General features: G+C 37.3%; 11 protein-coding genes across 11 annotated transcripts; 6 read left to right on the top strand and 5 right to left on the bottom strand. All coding sequences in view use genetic code 12, as the record gives it.

Moving 5' to 3' along the window:
* Positions 1 to 177: 177 nt before the first annotated feature.
* On the top strand, positions 178 to 2,304 carry SPAPADRAFT_131789 (uncharacterized protein; the record flags this gene model as incomplete). Its single annotated transcript, XM_007372864.1, has 1 exon — positions 178 to 2,304. The coding sequence occupies one exon, from the start codon at positions 178 to 180 to the stop codon at positions 2,302 to 2,304; it is 2,127 nt and encodes a 708-aa protein (XP_007372926.1).
* A 462-nt stretch (positions 2,305 to 2,766) lies between these two features.
* Positions 2,767 to 6,156, bottom strand: SPAPADRAFT_69733 (uncharacterized protein; the record flags this gene model as incomplete). The annotated part of the gene is made up of 2 exons (XM_007372862.1): positions 2,767 to 5,933; positions 5,973 to 6,156. The coding sequence occupies 2 exons, from the start codon at positions 6,054 to 6,056 to the stop codon at positions 3,999 to 4,001; spliced, it is 2,019 nt and encodes a 672-aa protein (XP_007372924.1).
* On the top strand, positions 2,770 to 5,658 carry HRQ2 (Hrq2p; the record flags this gene model as incomplete). Its single annotated transcript, XM_007372863.1, has 1 exon — positions 2,770 to 5,658. The coding sequence occupies one exon, from the start codon at positions 2,777 to 2,779 to the stop codon at positions 3,968 to 3,970; it is 1,194 nt and encodes a 397-aa protein (XP_007372925.1).
* A 714-nt stretch (positions 6,157 to 6,870) lies between the features above and the next one.
* Positions 6,871 to 10,080, top strand: NUP84 (Nup84p; the record flags this gene model as incomplete). Its single annotated transcript, XM_007372860.1, has 1 exon — positions 6,871 to 10,080. One exon carries the CDS (start codon positions 6,886 to 6,888, stop codon positions 8,728 to 8,730), a length of 1,845 nt encoding a protein of 614 aa, XP_007372922.1.
* Positions 8,784 to 10,049, bottom strand: RPN6 (proteasome regulatory particle lid subunit; the record flags this gene model as incomplete). Its single annotated transcript, XM_007372861.1, has 1 exon — positions 8,784 to 10,049. The coding sequence occupies one exon, from the start codon at positions 10,047 to 10,049 to the stop codon at positions 8,784 to 8,786; it is 1,266 nt and encodes a 421-aa protein (XP_007372923.1).
* A 154-nt stretch (positions 10,081 to 10,234) lies between the features above and the next one.
* SPAPADRAFT_58747 (putative RNA methyltransferase) lies at positions 10,235 to 12,285 on the top strand (the record flags this gene model as incomplete). The annotated part of the gene is made up of 1 exon (XM_007372858.1): positions 10,235 to 12,285. The coding sequence occupies one exon, from the start codon at positions 10,307 to 10,309 to the stop codon at positions 11,600 to 11,602; it is 1,296 nt and encodes a 431-aa protein (XP_007372920.1).
* Positions 11,685 to 12,131, bottom strand: SPAPADRAFT_48494 (uncharacterized protein; the record flags this gene model as incomplete). Its single annotated transcript, XM_007372859.1, has 1 exon — positions 11,685 to 12,131. The coding sequence occupies one exon, from the start codon at positions 12,129 to 12,131 to the stop codon at positions 11,685 to 11,687; it is 447 nt and encodes a 148-aa protein (XP_007372921.1).
* A 206-nt stretch (positions 12,286 to 12,491) lies between the features above and the next one.
* On the bottom strand, positions 12,492 to 14,811 carry SPAPADRAFT_64619 (uncharacterized protein; the record flags this gene model as incomplete). Its single annotated transcript, XM_007372856.1, has 1 exon — positions 12,492 to 14,811. One exon carries the CDS (start codon positions 13,083 to 13,085, stop codon positions 12,492 to 12,494), a length of 594 nt encoding a protein of 197 aa, XP_007372918.1.
* On the top strand, positions 13,255 to 14,805 carry SPAPADRAFT_58746 (uncharacterized protein; the record flags this gene model as incomplete). Its single annotated transcript, XM_007372857.1, has 1 exon — positions 13,255 to 14,805. One exon carries the CDS (start codon positions 13,480 to 13,482, stop codon positions 14,695 to 14,697), a length of 1,218 nt encoding a protein of 405 aa, XP_007372919.1.
* Positions 14,812 to 15,664: 853 nt separating the features above from the next.
* On the top strand, positions 15,665 to 16,435 carry SPAPADRAFT_58744 (p24 family protein; the record flags this gene model as incomplete). Its single annotated transcript, XM_007372855.1, has 1 exon — positions 15,665 to 16,435. One exon carries the CDS (start codon positions 15,665 to 15,667, stop codon positions 16,433 to 16,435), a length of 771 nt encoding a protein of 256 aa, XP_007372917.1.
* A 303-nt stretch (positions 16,436 to 16,738) lies between these two features.
* Positions 16,739 to 17,823, bottom strand: SPAPADRAFT_58743 (exosome non-catalytic core subunit; the record flags this gene model as incomplete). The annotated part of the gene is made up of 1 exon (XM_007372854.1): positions 16,739 to 17,823. The coding sequence occupies one exon, from the start codon at positions 17,804 to 17,806 to the stop codon at positions 16,772 to 16,774; it is 1,035 nt and encodes a 344-aa protein (XP_007372916.1).
* Between the last annotated feature and the right edge of the window lie 29 nt (positions 17,824 to 17,852).

The raw sequence follows: 17,852 nt of genomic DNA, 5'->3' as shown, positions 1-17,852 counted from the left end.
CAGATATGCATGAATAATAGTCAAATGGGACGCCCGAGTGAAAGTTTTGCCGAATTTCGGTGACAGATAAGAGACAATAAGTTATTAGGGAGGAAGGAAGAAAGAAAGAAATTGTATAAATTGTTGCAAGGTTTCCCAATAAATAATTTCTGTGGACTATGAGTATCACAAATTAAAATGAGATCCTATTCCCTTTTTTTGCAATTTCTCTTTGCTATTAGAGTTCTTGCCCATGGCAGCGGACTTGAATTTTATAAGAAAGCAGCTTTGCTATATGGTTGTAATTATATAATGAGCTATTCTGGTTACACTTTTTGTCCACCTTCTGACAAAACATGTTTATGTGCTAACAAAAATTCGGTCGCTACCATTGCAGGATGTTTAGCTTACAAGAATTCAAACACTTCATATTTGATCAACCACTTTATTCCTGAATATTGTCATGAATATTATGGAACTGAATTGGAACCAGGCTGGTACGATAAAGCATTAGTATACTTCAACAATAATGCAAGAAATGCTTCTGAAGTAGCAGTTACTAAAACACCAATCGATTTCCCAATTAGATACGACCCCAAAGATATAGACATGTACCAGACCAGTGCTCACAAATATTTCACCAACCTTGATGACTCAGTTTGGTACGGGGTATCAATGTTTGGGTTCTGGCTAATTGTTTTAGTCATTGCGGCAATCAGTCACTGGAGTAAGATATTATTCCCTGGTTTCATTAAGAAAATGACTGGTCCTATTTCCAACTTTTGGAGAAAATATATTTCCACTCCAGCGTTATGGGGTAAAAGAAAATCTCAACTGATGCCTGGTTTTAAAGTTCTTGATAGCTTAATTCCAACTAGATATGAGTTAATCGTGATTGCTTTGTTTTACATCTTCACCATAATTATACATGCAGTTATATTGAAAGGAATTGAAAACGATCCTGTCTATGGATCGAAATACCTGGCTGAAATCAGATACATTGGTGATAGAACTGGTATCACTGGAACCATCATCATGCCTTTAGTCATCTTATTTTCTGGGCGCAACAACTTCTTGTTATGGGTTTGTGGAATTAACAGTGCCACTTTCCTTTGTTACCATAGACACCTTGCCAGAGTCATGTTTATGTTAGTTGCTATCCATTCAGTAACTTACTCTATTTTTGAAGAAGAATATTATTATTCTGATTTCAAACAACCTTGGTTTTACTGGGGTGTTATAGCTACTGCTATTGGTGGTTTAATATTGGCACAAAGCATACTTTACCTCAGAAGAAAGTGGTATGAAATATTTGTAGTTGTACATATAGTTTTTGCTGCTTTATACGTTGCTGGTACTTGGATACATATTGTTGATTTGGGATATGGTGATATTTTATATCCAAGTGTTGCTGTTTGGTGTTTTGATAGATTGGTAAGATTGTGTCGATTGGCCTACTTTGGATTCCCTGAACTGACTCTCACGTTGGTGGGCAATGAAACAATTAAAATGATAATTCCTAAACCCAAACACTGGACAGCTGTCCCTGGTGGACATGCATTCGTTTATTTCATGAAACCGGCTTACTTTTGGCAATCTCATCCTTTCACATTTACTAGTTTACCTGAGGAAGATAAGCTTGTTATGTATATCAAGCTCAAGGGCGGTGTAACCCACAGCTTATACAAATTATTGAATAAGTCCCCAGGTAAGACTATGATTATGAGAGTCGGTGTTGAAGGTCCCTACGGTGAAGCTACACCAGCAAAATATTCTGACAAGGCTGTTTTCATCGCTGGTGGTAATGGGATCCCTGGGGTTTATTCAGAAATTTTTGATATTGGTTTAAGAGCACCAAAGGAAAGTAAGCAGGTATTAAAGTTAATCTGGGTTATAAGAGAATACGCCTCTCTTACTTGGTTCCATGATGAACTCATGAGGTTGAAAAATACCAACATTGACATCACAGTTTATGTTACAAGACCCGGAGATAACTTATGTAAAATTGAGGAATTAAGCACTCTGGAAAGTTCAAAAGAAGGGTCAGTTAAATCTAAGCAAGGTACTAAACCTAAGGAATCCGAAGGTGCAGATCCTATTGAACAATTGAAAGAAGAGTTATCGCACGTTCACTTTGAGCAAGGTAGACCAAATCTTGAAAAATTGATTCAAGATGAGGTTAAAGAATCCGCTGGTTCGATTTCGTTTGTAACCTGTGGTCACCCAGCTATGGTCGACGAAGTTCGTTATCAATGTTGCAAAACTATTGACAACCCAGAAAAGAAGAGAGTTGATTACTATGAGCAACTTCAAATTTGGGCCTAATAATATTTGATAGTTCTATGTAGTTCTGTTTATATTGCTACAGCATGATCTGCTTTGGCTGCAATGAGTTGTAGTTTTCATATCTGGTGCGTTTATTCTAGTCCTATAAAGAAACGGCGGAAACCCAACTCCGCTCATCACAACAATAGTACGATCTTTAATACAATGGTCCATTCATGCGAAAGTTGCTAGACACGACCTTATCTACAGACAAGATACAGATAAAAAAAAAACGAGATTGACCAAGCCGGCTCCGCTCTTGTCTCATAAAAAAACGCCGTTTCGGTTTTGTTAACTCAATTCGCCATGCTTTACCCCGAAAAAAATGACAGTTCCGCCTTATGTACCCCCCGCAAACAATATGAGTCAATGGAAAAAGCGCCTTCCTGATTTGTCCAGCAATAGCGCATCATATAAATAGAACCAGTTAGCAGTTTATTTGATTCACTTTCTTTTCTGAGTGTAAAACTTTATGAATTCTACACAAGGATATATCCAAGTTTTTCTCTCTCAACCTAATTGGAATGTATTGACTTGGGGTGTAGCATTCCTTGCAGTGGTCGTATCTACATTTTTGAAATTTCCGTTATCTGGAACCAAGAAAACTATTATACCAGCAAAATCTAAACTTTATGGACAACCAGTCCAACTGATCAAGCCAACAGCAGTAGATCCGTCTTTCCAATGGAACAAGGACCCACCTTTGAAATCTTACCCTTTCAAGGATGCCGTGTATAAACTAACTATGGGAATCAAAACTCTCGAAGTTCAAGACTGGTTATTGATTGAGCCTACCTATTTGAATCGTATAGAAAATAAACTGAAGATTGTCCATAACTGTCATGAAGACTATCCTAAGGATAAAGACACAAGATCATCGTCGTTATTTGTCACCGACGAGGCTATTCCCGCCATCCGTGAATTTTACGATATCGTCATGCAATATATGTGTGATAAATATCCCATGTATTTCAAAAAAGTGGGAAATCAATACCACAATGGTATCACTGACAAGTGTTATCCTGTAGATAACAGCACAGTTGAAGCAATTACTCTTGAGGAGTATTTGGTGGAGAATATCGAAGAAGATTTCATTATTCTTTTAAAGGATCCCACTAGAGAGCATGAAATTGACGGAACTGAATATTTCTTTAAAGGTGGGGTTTTTGCATTTGCAGCTGGATTTGATCCTAAAGATCGATTCAACAAGCCACTTTCATTTGTCCATCATCCAATTCCTGGATACCCCGAGAAGTTGAAGATGTCCATGAATAGATTCTTTAATCGACTTCAACCAGGACAATTTGTAACTAGACTGAACTTTTCTATGCAAACCCATCCCAAGTTTTACGTTGATGATGCAAACAAAGGCCATAATTTGCCAGAAGGGTACGTTCAAGAACCCTTACGTATAGAAGAATTGGATTTTGAGAAACAAGTACATTACAGAAGTGAACGTCAATGTTTGACAAAATTACCTAAATCAGGAGCAATGGTATTTACTATTAGAACATACCTTCTTCCACTAGCAGAGGTCAAAAGGGAAGGGAGAGAAGTTTGTGATAGATTAATCGGTGCAATCCGTGGGTTGCCCGAGGATATTTCCCAGTACAAACGTGCTGATGAATGGGGACCAGCTGTCATTGAATACTTGTCAGTTCCATAGAATTATAATACTATCTAGTTTATTCTGCCTATAGTTTAATAATTTCTTCTTTCACCTCTTCCCATATATCTATATTTTTCTTTGCCCACCCTATCAAAAATCGATTATAGCATAATAAAATCTCGTAAATCATCTTCAATTGTCGCGTATGGAAAGCTGCAATGTTCTTATTGACCTCATCAGCAATAAATGATAAATCAGCCAACATTATATCTTGACATCTTTCCAATATTTTAATCTTGTTTTGAAGTTGCACGATTTTCTGCTTTCGCGTTTGTTGTGGGTTCTGATCTATTATTTCACTTACATATTGTGTAATTTTCTTGAAACTAGGAAATCGAAACTTGCTTGTTGTGGTGGATTGTGCTTGTGGATTACTAGTTGGTTTAAGGGGAGATTGACCAGATTTTCTAGAAGTGGCAGATTCCAAATTGAATTTGGTATTTTTGGATATTCCTTGGGAATTGATTGCAGTTTCAATTCTTGACGATTCTTCTTCCAATCGCAACAATTCGGTCAAATCTTTCTTCTTCTCAATAATATCTGTATCTAGCATTTGTTTCTGTCTGAATTTTCTTGATTTATATTTGGCAATATCTTGTAGGATACTAGTATACTGAACCACTTCCCCCAAAGGTTCGGAAAACTTGGTCTCTAATTCACCAATGAGAGAATTGATAGTAATATAGCTTCGATCAAACAGTTGACCAATCTTATCGAAAATTATATTCAATTTCACGTCATCCAGTTTAGATTTACCAGGAAAGTCTCCAAGAACAACTGAAAATGAATTAAAGATGGTGCCTAGTTCCGTATAATCATTTGACAAGCCAATGAAATTTCCCATTATCCGCTTATTAATATCATCAAGCGTGGATGTACTGACAATATACTGGGTCGAGTTAAAAGTTTGTGGCAGTGAAGCCAGATCCTGATTCTGGACCTCGTCTCTCTCAGGACTCGATTGTTGTCTAGAAGCCAGCTCATCATTGCTCAATAATTTGTTTGTCTTTTTGGTTAATCTCTTTCCATTATCTTTGAAAAACAGTATAGTGTTCTTGCTGGAAGGGCTGGGTAAATGGGAATATGCTGGGTCTGTCTTTAATCCGTTTTCGGGATTCAGCAAGTATATAGATTTGGGTAACTTGCTGGTAATTAAGGCTATTTCATCGGTCCAATTGGCGTTAGGATCTAAAAACTTGGCAAAGAATTCCAAATGACGAATCTGGCGAATTTCTAGGCAATTATTGAGGAAATTGGTTAATAATCGCTTTCGATGTTCAATTAGTTTGTTCTTGGTTAAATGGGTTGAATTAATGTATGAGTATGTTGGCAACGATTTCCCACCGCTAGTGGTTGTGGTGACAGGAGCACTTCCTCCTGCAGATGCACTTGAAGAAGAATCTGTTGCTGAAGTACCGTTTGTTGAAGCAATACCATTGGTGGAAGTTCCTACCAATCCATTCCAGACTGAGAAATTGAAATAGTTCTTAGGAGGTATGGGAGGAATAACCACAAGAGGAAATATCTTTGTCAATACATCTCTCAAACTTTCGAAATCACTATATCTTCTTCGTGTCAATATCTCATCGTTGGGAATTTCCACATTAATTAGTTTAATGGTATACACCACATATTTCTTCAGAGCATTAGACATTCCTTCGTTGGAATTGCCAGCTTCGGTGATTTGCGCCTTGACCTTGTTGTTAGGTTTTAATAACTTGGTGACTCGGCTTTCAAAGTTCATTTGTACAGTATTGAAAGTTTCATGGGGTTTCTTTGTTGTTGATGCAGTTGCTGACGTGCCGGTGGCCATATTTGAATTGTAAAGGAGCATAGATTCGTCGTCTTCGTCAGGATCTGCTACTTCACCTGGTTTGTCGTTTGTTTTGGCACCATTTGACGTCTGGCTAACGAGACTACCTAAGCCTTGATGTATGAAAGGATTGTTGTCTTCGTCATCCTCAATGAAGGAGTGGTTTGTGGCTGCTGAGGGTGTCACTGATAATGGTTGATCTGCTGCAGCTAACTCTTGTTGTGGGGTGTTATTTTGATTCAATTGTTGTGAATCATTCACTGGTTCCATATTTGTAGTGTATATTACTTAATTTACTCTAATATAGAAATGATTTGAAGGTGTATATCTTGAACTACCAATTACTGATAAGCTGCAACGGAGTAGAGTTAAGAATAACAGCATTTTTTCTTGAGGGGGGGCGAGTTTCCCTTAAAATGTGGAGCACGGAAACTGCGACATTTTCAGCCTCACGGGATGCGGATTGCTTAAAATGTCTCTTAAATGTCTCTTGTTTTTTTTTTTTTTGCTCTCATCTTTTTTTCTGCTAAGGTAAACATTTGACCACCAGAAATTTTGACAACCAAATCAAGTCTAGACGGTAAACAGGCCACCATAGATGAGAGAACACAGGCTCAATTCAATCGTGGTTCCTTACGATCAAGAGACTAGCATCGAGATCCAGTTCGCAAATGCATTGCAAGATTTCCAACTCAACAAGAGTGAAGACTACACTGCCTTTGAATTCTTGAATAAGTTTAAAACCATCGCTGCCAAACAGGCACTTCAATTGGGTCGTGAGTTGAATGAAAATGAGCTGGACAAACTACTTTTGCAAGAGTTTGAAAGTTGGGATTTAGAAACCAAACTATGGGACTTGGTTGGGGATTTGTATTCACTCAGGTTGAGCTATCAAACAGGGGAAGACGGGTCGGTGGAATTGATTCCTGAATACGATTTCTCCACTTTGGCAGTTAAACAGGAAAATTATCTCAGACTCAACCCTAAAATAAGAGAGTTGATGATTATCATCAACTGGATTCAGGCAAATACCAAAACATACGTGTTTGACGACGACGATAACAAAAACCAAATTAAGTGGAATAACACCAGGTTAGCCATGAACAGTTCTCATTTCAGTGCTCTCGCCAGAAAGGGTGCAAACCCCGATTTAGTAGCCGATTTGGATGTTGATGCACCATTAAGATCCAACAAATTAATTGATCCTCAAGATGAACAGATTGATTCGTTGAACTTCTCAATAATTTACAAGTTGATACTTGCCGGCAAAATCCAAGATGCTATAGATTATGCGAATAACACGGGTAATTTTGCCCTCGCGTTAATTTTGCTTGGAGCTTCTCAAGATTACATTGATCCAGTGTTGGACGGTATCTCTTCCCCGCAAGAGAATGCCAAATCAGGAGGAATCAAACATAAATTAGCCTGGAAACGAACAGTGTACAAATTATCCCAACAACCCAACCTTAACCAATATGAACGTTTGATTTATAACTATCTCAGTGGAGGCGATATTGCAGAAAACTTGAAAGTGGCTGAAGAAAATTGGGAAGAGTCGTTGCTATTGTATGCATCACAACTATTACTATACAAGTTGGAATCATTCATATCCTCATTCAACCCTCAAGAAACATTATCTATCAATGTTCCTAAACCCCAAGTAGATTCCATTGATCAAATACTTAATAACCTCCTGAATGCAAACGACCAATTAGCTCAACAAGGCGTGGATCCAATACGAGTTATGACTGGAGCGGTCATGATTGATCAAGTACCTTCCCTTTTACATAACTTAATTGCATCTTCCCAAGATAACCAGACACTCGCAGATCAACATTTGCTTAGAATAATCACCCATTTACTGATCTATTTATACCTGGTTACCCCACTGATTGACCCTCAAGACCTTACTGTGATCCTTACGTTATACGTTGCCAAATTGTCAGAATGCAAAGCACCTGAATTAATACCTATCTATTTATCATTCATGCCTGATGAAAAAGATGCTCGTGAAACGTATTCACTTTACCTTTCCTCCCTTACTGATCGTGAACAACGTTTGAAGCAATTGGAAATGTCGAAAAAGATAACTCAGCCAGTGATTACCGATGATGAAATGGTAATTATAGATGACTCACAGGGTGGTAAGTTGGTCAATGTATTGAGAAGGACTGTGGAACGAGTAATGAATGAAACTGCTGATCATTATGTCCCTCAAGGACCGATTGTTGTTCAGGATGATATCAATGGGGCTGTTAATGATATTGACTTCAAGTTGTACCGTGCTGTTGAATGGTTCTATGATAATAAGATGTATGGTGATGCCATTTCTGCCACCATTATTGTCATCCGTCGATTCTTGAGTTGTGGAAAATTAACAGCATTAAAAAAGTTTGCTCAAGGTAAAGATTTCAACCAATTACTTGCAGATTTCGATTTACAAACTCTAGGAGGGTCCGAAGACGACGTACAAATCCTGGAAGAAACCAAAGAAGAATTAAAATCATACGCAAGACTATTGCAAGGTTTAAGCTTGATTGACCAATGGAAGGAGTTCACTCGAGGGAATGTAAGCTGGGCCAGTCCTATCATTACTAATTGCTTAGAAAAGGTTACAGGAACGTTACGCAAACTAATGACTGATTGGTTCAAAGACTTGATTGAAAGCACGGCTGATGAAAGTAGTATTTCGGTTTATCAAAACATCCGATCAATTTATATCCCATATCTTATCATTGAGTTGTTACAGGTATACACGCTTGCTCGTGCTAAGGATTGGAAATACATTAGAATGGCATTTGAGTTGATTAATGACGTTGCCAATGAAGAGTATGACTACTTACAATGTTTCACTAGCTGTGGCCGTCTAGATGAGTTCTTAACCCAAGCAGGTCATTTGGCAGTTACTGCTTCTGAACGAGGAGCCAGTGGAATCTTTACATAGACTGCAAAAAAAAAAAAAGTATATTTGTGTATTACTAATAGAATACTGTAAATCTAGTTTAATGACGATGCCTTTTCGTATAATAAATCAACTACGCTGGATAAGTTCTTAATCAAATCCAAGGATGCTTCATAACTGGCATCTTTTCTAGGTTCATCATACACAATCAACCATCCATTTCCTTGATCCAATACCCCATAGAAAACCTTATCCAAAATCATTTGAGATAACTTTCCTTCAACTTGTTGCAAGTTCAAGCCAATGGTCTTGGAGATATGTGATAATTCAACACAACTGTATGATTCAATAATCTTCAACAAGTTTTGTTCCAACAAGTTGTCATACAATGCATTGAAATGGTTTTTAATAATTGGGTCCAGTTTCAATTCGTCTGTATAGGTCAATAATGAAGTTTCAAACTCTTTCAAAGATCTGTTGGAATAAGCAAGTGCAATTGCCTTCATGGCATCAATATCACGGGATTTGTATTTGATCACGTTCTTGTTGTTCAAGATATTGTTAACATCATCAACCAAATTCAACATAATCTTGGTCAACAACATGTATTTCAACACCACAATTGATCTTGGGTCTTCTTGAGAATTGAATCCTTCGAAACTTTCATAAAAGTATGAAAATGCAGTTTTGTAGTCCTTATCTTCAGCATTCAAAATACCACTTTGGCAATCTAATTCAGCTTGTAAAATAGTAGGGCAATAGATGGAATTGGCTGAAGTTCTGGCACTGGTCAAGGCTGCTCTTGACTTAGGAATGTTTCTCAAGGCATGATAGATCTTTGACTCCAACAATTGAACCTCAACCAAGGACGATTTGTCATCCAATTTCTTATATTCTCTTAACAAGTCAGTAATGTTCTTCAACGCTTCTTGATAGTTGTGTTTTTGGTATAACAAGTCGGACAATTTCAATTGTAACGACTGTCTCAAGAATGACAATTTACTGGTGACGGCCCATTCAATGCTTTCTCTGGTAGCTTTAATTTGTAAATCTAATGAATCTTCAATCTTATCAAAGTTTTCAATCAAGGTTTTGACAATCTTGGCCGTCTTTGATTTGGCGAAATTACCAAGGACTTGTCGCGAATGAGTGATCAAGTCAGCGAGCTTGTTGGCATCTTGCTGTGCTTCATAAATCTTACCTAATTCCAATATGGCTGTTTCTTGTTGTTGTAATACTTTAGCTGGTGGGTTGGTTGTTGTGGTTGTATCTTGGATAAGTTGAGTGTATTTTGCTTCAGCAACATCATATTGCTTGGCTGTAGTTGCCTCCTTGGCTTCTTTCAACAATTGCTCCGACATAATCTATTGATCTTACTACGTTATTCTCCAGGTTGTTCTTTCAGTTTGGTGTATATAATTTGCCATCAAGTTTTTCGTTGGTCAAGTAAACATGTGTTGGTGCACGACCTTTCGTTTTATTTTTGTTAGCACTTGAAAAATTTCAGTGAAGTGATTTTTTTTACAACCAATTTGTACTTCCAGTCAAGGAGAATATGTTACCGAGGAGACTCCCAACCCTTGTGGGACGAGCTCTTGCTCGTTCTAAAATCAATTGCATGCCAGCCACTTCAATTATCCTTCGTAATTATGCTTCGAAAGAACCGTTTCCGGTCAAGAGCAAGGTCGTGCACCGCTCCCCAGAAGACGAAGCAATAGAATCAAGAAAGAAAGGGCTTCCTAAATGGTTCCATTGGGTGCTTTACAAACAATCGGAAACATACAAGAAGCGTATGTTTAGAATATATTTGGCCTCCTTTGGGTCCCTTGCCATTTTGCTTTACTTTTACATGAGAGATCGTTTCTATGAACATCTTCAACTTATTGATATCAAGAAGAAGTACCAGGAAGACCCTAAGAGCTTGAGTGAATATGAGTATCTCATGCTTAAAAACGCCGGAAATGATAAGTTGAGACCTTTGGAATTGAAAAAGTTCAAGTATTACTCTTTGATGCGTAAGGAGTTTAGAAGAAAGAATATTGCCAACAAGGACTATGTCTTCAATCCTACTCCACAGGAATTAGAGGATTGGTATAGTAAACAAGCTGTCATTAGAAAGGAGGTTGTAATTCCTGAATTAGATGGAACTCCCTTGGATCTTGAACAAACCAACTCTAAAAACGCCAGACATATTGTGCCACCTCAAGATACTACTGCCTTTTATGAAGGTAAAGCTAAGGACTATGATGATGCCGTTAAATGGGAAGAAAGGGGTATCTTTATGGGTCTGAAAAGAGATTGGGTAATGAAGAAGCTCAAGGGTGATGTCCTTGAAGTTGCTTGTGGTACGGGTAGAAACATCCCTTATATTCGTACTGACAAGATCAACTCGATTACTTTCCTTGATTCTGCTAGAAATATGGTTGAGATTACCAGAGAAAAGTTTCACGAAAGATTTCCTAAATTCCATAAGGTGTCCTTTACTGTGGGTAAAGCTGAAGACTTGATTGACTTAACTGAAGGTAACGAACAACTTAGATACGATACCATCGTTGAATCCTTTGGATTATGTGCTCATGAAGACCCTGTGAAGTCATTGAAGAATATGGCCAAGTTGTTGAAACCAAGAGGAAGAATTGTCTTGTTGGAGCATGGAAGAAGCAAGTACGATTTTATCAACAAATACTTGGACACCAGAAGTGAAAAGAGAATGGAAACATGGGCATGTAGATGGAATTTGGATATTGGGGAATTAGTTGATGAAGCTGGTTTGGATATCACTCTTGAGAAGAGAGCCCACTTTGGAACCACATGGATGTATGTACTTAAACGTCCAGAAGACCCAATTGAAATTAATGAAAAGCCATTCTGGAATAAATTGTGGGGAACTGATGTCTATGAAATAAAAAAGTAAGTAATATGTATATAACTGACATGTAAATAAACGATGTATATTGGGATAGGGGTGATGTAGGAAAGGCTATTTACACGTGGCACTATAAGTATACACCTTCTTCAGATTCTTGTTCATTTGTTTCTGGAACATCGATTGTTTCCTCCTTTTTATCGCATACATTTGTGATGTCTTTTTGGACAACCTCGCTAATCAATTTCTCCTCTTCGTCTGATTTCATCTTTTCATCTAAAATACCTCGGGCTACTAACTCGTCATTGATGGCCGAAATTCGAGCAACTTTATCTAGAATAACGCCTTTATTTTCAAGAACTGTTTCCTTATAAAATTTTATATCATTCAAATCCTCGTTGGTCTTTATTTCTTTCCTGTGAAGTAGGTGGATCTCCAGATCTAACTCATTGTTGGTTTCAACAAGGTGTAAAAGTAATGACCTTTGTTCTTGTTTTTGATCTTGTAGTTCAGCTTCAGAGATCTTTGAAATTCTAACTTTAAATTCCTCTAACGTGAGGGGTATTGAATTGTCCATTGTGCTTATGTGTTGGTAGGATTCAATAGTGTTACTAAAATGACAAACTTTATTTGCTTTTTTCGAATTTGCCATTGATCGTAAATTGGCGCTACCATATTGTGCTTCTTGAAATATATAAAAGTTGATTATTAGACAACATGTCATAATTCATGTGGTTTAATTGTAATATGCTTACATTTGTCTTACTAATCTGAATTAGTAAACTGGGCAATCATTTTATCGACCCAATTTTCAACAACTACAGAAACATTGTTCATTTTTTTTTATCATAAAATTCATTTTATATCAAAATCTACCTACAAATTTATATAACTAGTTTTCTAAGCTACAAAGCTCTTCCTAGTTTCAAAAGTATCCCTAAAAAGTCCTTCTTTCTTCTCTGTTCATGATTCTTAATCTCCAAAGAAGAGATTTTTCCAACTGTTTCAAATGTTTACCCACACGAGGATACTCCTGCAACAACAGCAATACAATAGCAACATCTTTGTTTTCATTAAGCATTTTAGCCCGGTGGGCTTCAAACTTTTCTTCGACATGCTTGAACTCACGAACTAGCCCCAGGTGCAATCTTCTCAATTCTCGCAGACTGATAAACCCCTTATCCTTCATAGTTGCCAAGATTACATTGACCACTTTTCTCCACTCCCATACCTCGGCATTCTTCTTAAAAAGGTGAATTTGAGTGAGTATCCATTTATTTTCAAAATACTTCTTGCGACTTTTAATGTTTGTGAATAAGATCTTGCAGAGCGTGAAGGATTGTTTATGTTGTAATTGTAGGAATTCACTGTATGAGATGAGAAGTTCAGCAACGGCATCATTGTACATTTCTTCAAGCTCTTCAAAGATATAATTGTCGATTGAAAGTGTCATAGTGCCTGGTTTTGAAAAAGAAGAGAGTAATAAAAAGGAGAAATTTTCCAGAAAATGTGTACTCCAGATTTGCAACATTTAAATTTTTTAACAACAATGGCTATTTTGTAAATTAGGCACGATAGGGAATTTATTGATATTATTAAAATTCTGTGAGGGAAATTTGAATACCCATCCATCCGCCTTGGCCTTTATTCCAAAATTAGAAAGAAAAGGACTTGAAGTAGTTCGGAGGGAGGGGGCTCTTGCAAGGATTACCCTGGACGAGGTAAGTGTGGGAAGGATTACATTAAGTATGGCTCTTTGCTACAACAGTCCAGGGCCATATAAAATATCAAATAATATATATATATATAGCTAGATAGAGACTGATGACCTATACCATATCTGCTGCTCATTCATGTTGTGCAAAGCTTAACCAGATCGCATATTATGTCTCTCTGTAATAAAAAAAAACCGTCCTATCGTAAGAATGGGACTGAAAAAAATTTTGTTGCAATGGTTGGCAACTAGTTCACATCATAAACCACACATGATACGAAGACACCTTGGGATCCAATTCAAAAGGTTCTATTCCCTAGCTCCACAGCTCCACCCTTTGCTTGTGCTGAGAGCCCAAACCCTAGTTCAAGATAAAAAAGAGCTCGAATCAAAACTAGAAACCTATGATGCTGAGCTCCAACTCAAATTCGATAAAATCACAGACATAATAGATAGATATGATAGATTAAATACGGTACAATCAGAAATCAACGAGCTCGAACAAATAGCACAGGATCCTTCTGATGAAGAACTTGCCAATGAAGCCAATAAGGAGTTGGATAAACTCGTTCCTGAAGCTGAAAGTTTGGTGGAAAATCTCACCAATAAGTTACTTCCACCTATAAAACATGCAGAACGAGGATGTATTCTCGAACTTAGACCTGGTGTTGGAGGAAGTGAAGCAGGATTATTCACGGCAGACTTGATGAATATGTACATTGGTTTTGCTTCCGTTAACGGCTGGAAATATAAAGTTGAAGGGAAACTGAGTGGTGCAGGTGTTGTCAATGAAGCAATTTTGTCAATTGATACTCCGGGTACATATGATATTCTTCGTCACGAAAGTGGGGTGCACCGAGTACAAAGAGTCCCACAAACAGAAACCAAGGGAAGAGTTCATACCCTGACAGCGGCAGTTGTTGTCTTGCCCAAATTATCTGAAGGGAACGAGGCATCACTTAAAGAAGATGAACGTCAATTTAAACCAGGAGAAGTGAGAATAGATACAATGCGAGCTGGTGGTAAAGGTGGACAACATGTGAACACGACTGATTCTGCCGTCCGTTTGGTTCATATACCAACCGGAGTAACTGTGATACAACAAGATGAGCGTTCGCAACCTCAAAATAAAGCCAAGGCGTTTGCAGTTCTTCGAGCTAGACTAGCTGAATTAGAAAGAGTTGAAGAAGTAGCAAAGCAAAAGGCCATGAGAACCGATCAAGTCACCACTACTGATCGTGGTGACAAGATTAGAACATACAATTACCCGCAAAATAGAATTACTGATCATAGATGTGGGTTTTCATTACACGATGTACCAGGATGTATGAATGGGACTAAGTTGGGTGAGTTGATTTCCCAAGTGGAAAGTTGGGAATTTAAGGAACGTATGCAAGATATGATTGCGGTCGAAGCTGCAAAAAAGTAGGGTCTAGCCCCAGGATATATTTTATACCAAGAAACAATTGTAAATAGGGTGTATAATTTTTATATACAGGCTAGAAAACGCGTCAAAATCACAATAGTTTGATTATACAGAAAATAATCCTCTACTCTTTGTTTTTAGAATAATAATATGGGCTGGATCTGGAGTAATTGTTCATTGTTCATGGTATGCTGGTCAATGAAATTTTCCAGGCTGCTGTGGTCGAGATCTGGGCGGAATTCTATCGCTAGATCATTTTAGTATATGTTGCTTCCTAATTGGGAAATAACGAAACATGTGGTCACGTGGCTGATCACTCCCCTTAGTATAGACTTTTTTTTTTTGTTTGGCATTTTTCCATCGAATTTTCTTTTTTTTTTTTGATTTCTTTTTACATTTTGTGTGTTAAACTAAAACCAAAAGAAAACCTTTGATTTTTTCACACTACCAATTCTTTTTTTTTATTGCCATATCACCACACTCCTAAACTCAAAGCCGTTTACTTCATAGTTACACGAGCCCATTCAGCAAGCAGGATACTACTTGCAAGTATAGACATAGATACATCAAGCATAGCTACCGAAGCAGCTTTAACATCCAACATTGATTACACCAAAAAGACAACGATCCACTATCGCTTATATCCCCAAACTTTCGTTTGTCTTTTTTTTTATACACTACTTTGTCCAGATCACCCACAACTAGTACTAGATACACCACCAAAATATAATTTATTGGTTGTAATACAGTTGATAACTCTTGTGTCTGAAACTACAAACTACATAGCATATCACTCAAGGAAACAGAACCAGGAACAAACACGTATCTGTTAAAAAAAAAAAAAAGAAGTTGACTTTACATTGCCGATTCTTTTTTTTTATCCATAACACATAATCCTACACCTACACCTACCCCCCGAATACCCCCCCCCCCCCCCTATACACAATATTTACTAAAGTAATATATCACCATGTTGAGTATATTCATCCTTATATTTCTATTTATCACAACTTATGTTTCAGCATTGGGTATATCGGTCCTGCCGGTGAAGTATGGCCAAAGTAAACAAATGTCATCGATTTCCAACTTACATCACTGCGTAACCTACGAAACAAATGTGAATGACATCATCTTTGTCACAGTCAAAACAGAAGAAAAATTACCGTCACAAATACTTAACTTGAATATCTTTGACAGCGATTCAAACCAGTTGCGTAACCAAAAGGATATTGGACAGAGGGAAATTGAATTGATTATCTCCCATGCTAATAATAAGTATCGAGAAGTGAAGTCAAGTAAACGAGGAGAAGCTGCAAAAAAGACCATCAATATATGTTTTGACAATGTATACACGGATATGTCATGGTCTTTCACCCCTGCCGATTATGAAGTTGAGTTATTTGTTGATATAAAGAAGGATATGAAAGACACCAATTATGATTTATATAGGAAATATTTCTCAAAGCTGCGAAAGCAAACCGAGAAATTCACTCAGGAAAATCTCGACACCAACATGGAGGAAGTTAAACAAGAATTGAATGCTATAGTTGAAAAGTTGGAATCGCTGGAATCAATATTACGAGACTTAATGGATCAAGAATACAAATTACGAGATGTCAATGAAGAAATTTACAGTGGCTATACCATAATTTCCATTGTGGTTCTTTCTTTCATTGTATTTTCAGGGCTAATTCAATTGATTTATTTTAAATGCTATCTAAAGAAGAGAAAGCTTTTATAGACCATACAATGGTTCATTCACTCCTAGCATATTCACTCCTGGATGAAACGGATAATAAAATGGGCAATTGGTTAAGGCACTCTTCGTCATTAGACACCATCCGAAAATAATAACATTATACCTGCATATCTTTTAGTTTTCTTTAATACTACTATTAATAAATCTAATTGTCAACATCATCTCTCGATCGCGAATATTTTGTAGGCGAACCGAAGCTTCCTCCCGTGTTAGTATGCAACTTGGTGTAAGTATGTTGTTCGGTGCATGTTTACGACAGAATAAACCAAAAAAAAAAAAAAATACACTAGTGCAAACAATTATATATTAGTACATACTCTAACCTCTCATTTTTTCACTATTCAACACTTCTTGACAAATTTGCTCCATTGATTCACGATCAATTAAACTTCCTATGTTTGAATATGCTAAACTGGCTTCGTACCCTAAGATCACACGTTGTTCTGTAATTCCCAACTCTCCATATGCGAGTGCCTTGATAACATTATAATATCGACTAATATTGCTACGGGTAGAACTGGTGATATTTGGATCATTTTGATCACTGTAGATCTCCCATGAACTTTCTTCTTCCAACCTTGTTATTGAAATAGAACCTTGGCCTGGCGCATAGTCTCTTCCCTGTATCTTGGCTGCATTTTGGTTTACTGTAGTGGTTGTGGAAGTATTTGCTAATGTTTTGTGAAGCCATATGTATCCATTACTACCTAATATGACAGATACACTTCCTGGTAAGTCATAGGCGTGGTTCTTTGACTTGACGATCAATGAGCTTGGCACTTTCAAGAAAATTCCATTTCTTAATTTCCCATATTTTAATGATCTAGTATGTAATGAAGCAATACCGTTACTGAATATAGTTTGAACTTCACAATTCAACAAATCTCCTTCCTTCAAGAAATTTCTCATTTGCAATTCATCAGATTCAGATTTTCGTCTAAGGATCCCACCAGGTAAATTCACGGATCCAAGCATCAACACAGCATCTTGTCTAGTTCCGATGTCTACTTTCCATCTTTTATTGGCCACTTCAGTAATTCTACCAACAATATGATCACCGGTTTCTGGAGAATATCTACCACGCAATGGAATCACACTCAATAATCTATTGACACGAGATACACTACCAGCCACAGAAGAGTATGTTGAATCATTAAGGAAATAAGTCCCATGACCTTTCATCCAAATTGGGTCCTCGGTAATAAGTTCACCAGGAGTAACTATCCCAGCACTAGCACCGCCAGCACTGGATTCTCCCATTTCTATATCAGAATCATCGTTAGACTCATCTATATTGTTGTATTGTGATGACGATTGTGGTTTGGTGATACTAATCACTTCAGTTATGTCCATTGTCTTTTGTTGTAGGTGTTGTATAAAATTCTATTGGTACTCTGGG

This window comes from Spathaspora passalidarum (genome assembly GCF_000223485.1).
Source record: "Spathaspora passalidarum NRRL Y-27907 unplaced genomic scaffold SPAPAscaffold_1, whole genome shotgun sequence".
Classification (NCBI taxonomy): Eukaryota; Fungi; Ascomycota; class Pichiomycetes; order Serinales; family Debaryomycetaceae; genus Spathaspora; species Spathaspora passalidarum.
This window is presented reverse-complemented; position numbering and strand designations above follow the sequence as displayed.